Source organism: Protopterus annectens, chromosome 10.part0 (genome assembly GCF_019279795.1).
Source record: "Protopterus annectens isolate FY-2018-M chromosome 10.part0, PAN1.0, whole genome shotgun sequence".
Taxonomy (NCBI): domain Eukaryota; kingdom Metazoa; phylum Chordata; order Ceratodontiformes; family Protopteridae; genus Protopterus; species Protopterus annectens.
The window spans coordinates 1,442,497,295-1,442,499,740 of NC_056744.1; the positions used below are offsets into that span (position 1 = coordinate 1,442,497,295).

The 2,446-nt window shown below is 36.7% G+C and overlaps 1 protein-coding gene across 1 annotated transcript in view; it reads left to right on the top strand.

Annotated features, from left to right (window-relative positions):
• Positions 1 to 296: 296 nt before the first annotated feature.
• LOC122814297 overlaps positions 297 to 2,446 on the top strand; it is a 780,122-nt gene continuing 777,972 nt past the window's right edge. Inside the window, exon 1 of the mRNA XM_044086885.1 lies at positions 297 to 370. Coding sequence (XP_043942820.1) covers positions 297 to 370 — 74 coding nt within the window. The remainder of the gene's footprint in view (positions 371 to 2,446) is intronic.

The following is a 2,446-nucleotide window of genomic DNA, read 5'->3' on the forward strand; positions in this document are numbered from 1 at the left end:
AAATGATATGACAAAGGAATGTACTTTGGCATCCGTTCATATAAGATTTTTATTTGTTTCCACTTATTTCTACAATGGAGTCACCAATGTTTCCTAAAGAAGCCTGGGCCCCTAGCCTTCATTTCTAGGACATTGTATTAATTGCAAAATAGGACAACTGTACAATCCTTACTGACATTGGTCAGTTTTAATTGTTTAGTTCATAATTTCCTTCCCCCTGAAAGGTTCTAATTATACCACCCTCAATAAGACATTTTTGACCCCTGTCATGCCTAGGACCTCAGTGGACAACCAGTATGGGCATTGTGGACTCTAATACTCCAGATGGAGCTACAGGGCCAGTAGTCATACATAATGCCTATCAGGACAGGTAATCAAACCTGTCAAAGATTTCCTCAAAACATATCTGAGACATAACAAGACATCAGGTTAACATAGGTAGGTTTATCCATATTTCAGTCTGGAGCACACTCACAGAATAGTTTTCCAAAATGTGTCTGGGACAAAAAGAGTATCAGGTGAGTACAGGCATGATATGTGCACTGCAATATATCAGAATACCTCCTGAACATTTTCCAAAATTATGTCTGTGACATGGTAAGGTATCAAATGAGCACAACTATATTCACATACAACTCTATGACATTTCCCAGAAATGTGTTCGGGATATGGCAAGGCATTTGTGCACAGGTGGGTATATTCACATACCATTTTCCAGTACTCCAGCCAAAAGATTTCCCCAAAGTACTTCTGGGGCATGACAAGATATTAGCTGAGAACAAGCAGACCTGTCTGCATGCCTATTTCCAGACCTGTCCATGATTGCTCTTCCTGGAGCCCTCCCTACCAGCTACCACTGTTGGGCAAACTCAAAATGAGATAAACCCATCCCAGATTTGAGAGAAAACACCTTTATCTGCTCTAGTCCTTCTTTTTGTCTTGCTTTTCTGATAGGCACCTTGTTATTTAATTTATTTATTTTGAGCTTATATCACTTGTAACATACTCAAGGATAAAACCTCTATACCAGCAGAAATCACTTTGATTGGTGTCACATGAACCTGGTCAGACACAAACAACGAAACACAGTCCTAAGGTTTATTTTCCAGTGTAAATTTATTATTTTCTAGCCCAATGGAGTCCAACCTCAAACTGAAACTATTGACAAAGAAAAGGATCTTCAGTCCTTAGAAATCATTAACATGCATACCTCTCAACCTCTTAGTGCTAGAAGTCTGGACAAAGCCCAACAAAATGGGGGGCAAAGGCCCAAAACTAGGGACATATTTTAAACATTGCATTTATAGACTTAGAAAGTTGCTAGAGTAACAGAGTTTGTTTTAGCAAACATTTTCTGAAGGATTTGAAGTCTGAAACTCAAATGTATGCCATTATTTAATGACTTCAATCCTCAGATCATCTCAGTGATTTGCCCAAAAACCACAAATTTTATGAGGAACAGACCTAAAATATGAGCCAAAAATCTGGACATTCTGCGAAAATCTAGACAGTTGAGAGTGTTAACATGCTACATTACTGCTCCATATGTGAATCATACAGTGCTAATAACCAAACATCACTCAGGCACTCGTAGTATGAGAACCACTGAAAATGGAAGAAGAGAAATGCTGTACAGGAACAAAGATCAGCAATTATTTGCTAATATTTGTATGTCTGTTAAACTAGGTAGAATATCTGTAGCCTTAAAGTTTAAATTAATAGTAACCTGTGACCAAAATGATATAATAAATTTGGATCTGAATTACACAAAACCCCACCCAATGTAATTCACAAAGCGATAACACATGAAGCCAAATGTCCAGAAACAGTAAGTCATAGGATACTAAAGGTAAGATAAAGAAAAGGCAGTGCCAAACAGTCTAAAAGGTATGTGTGATTCACCATTGCAACACATTTATTAAAGAACTCTATCAATGCATAAAGTCATTTAGACTCAAGAACATTTCAAGCATTTCCCAAAAATGACAGGAACCTTGACATTAGCAGATATGAAAAATACCTAATGAAAAACCTCACTGAAGTATTATTCAATCAAGACACATTTACTACATAGGCAAACTGCATAGTTACATTTTGTGTTGGGATTATTTATAACTGATGTAATTCATTTGCTGATTTACCAGCTTCATTTCAAATAATAGAAAAAACATATAGAAACTCCTGATTACTTTCATTGCTGGAAGTTATCTGTCTGAATATGTCTAACGTCTGTCTAGTGAGCTAGGTACTCACCTATCCAAATTATCTAAGAATTCATAGAATCACCAGAAAAAGTTCTGTAGTCTATGAACAACTACTCCAAGAGAAATGAATCATGCAGATATCATGACTGTGACCCTTTCTCTTTCTACTGTGTCATTTAGAATACTGTTCTCTGCATCTTTATCTGTAGTACAATAACTAGCCAAAAAAGGTCCCATCTCAA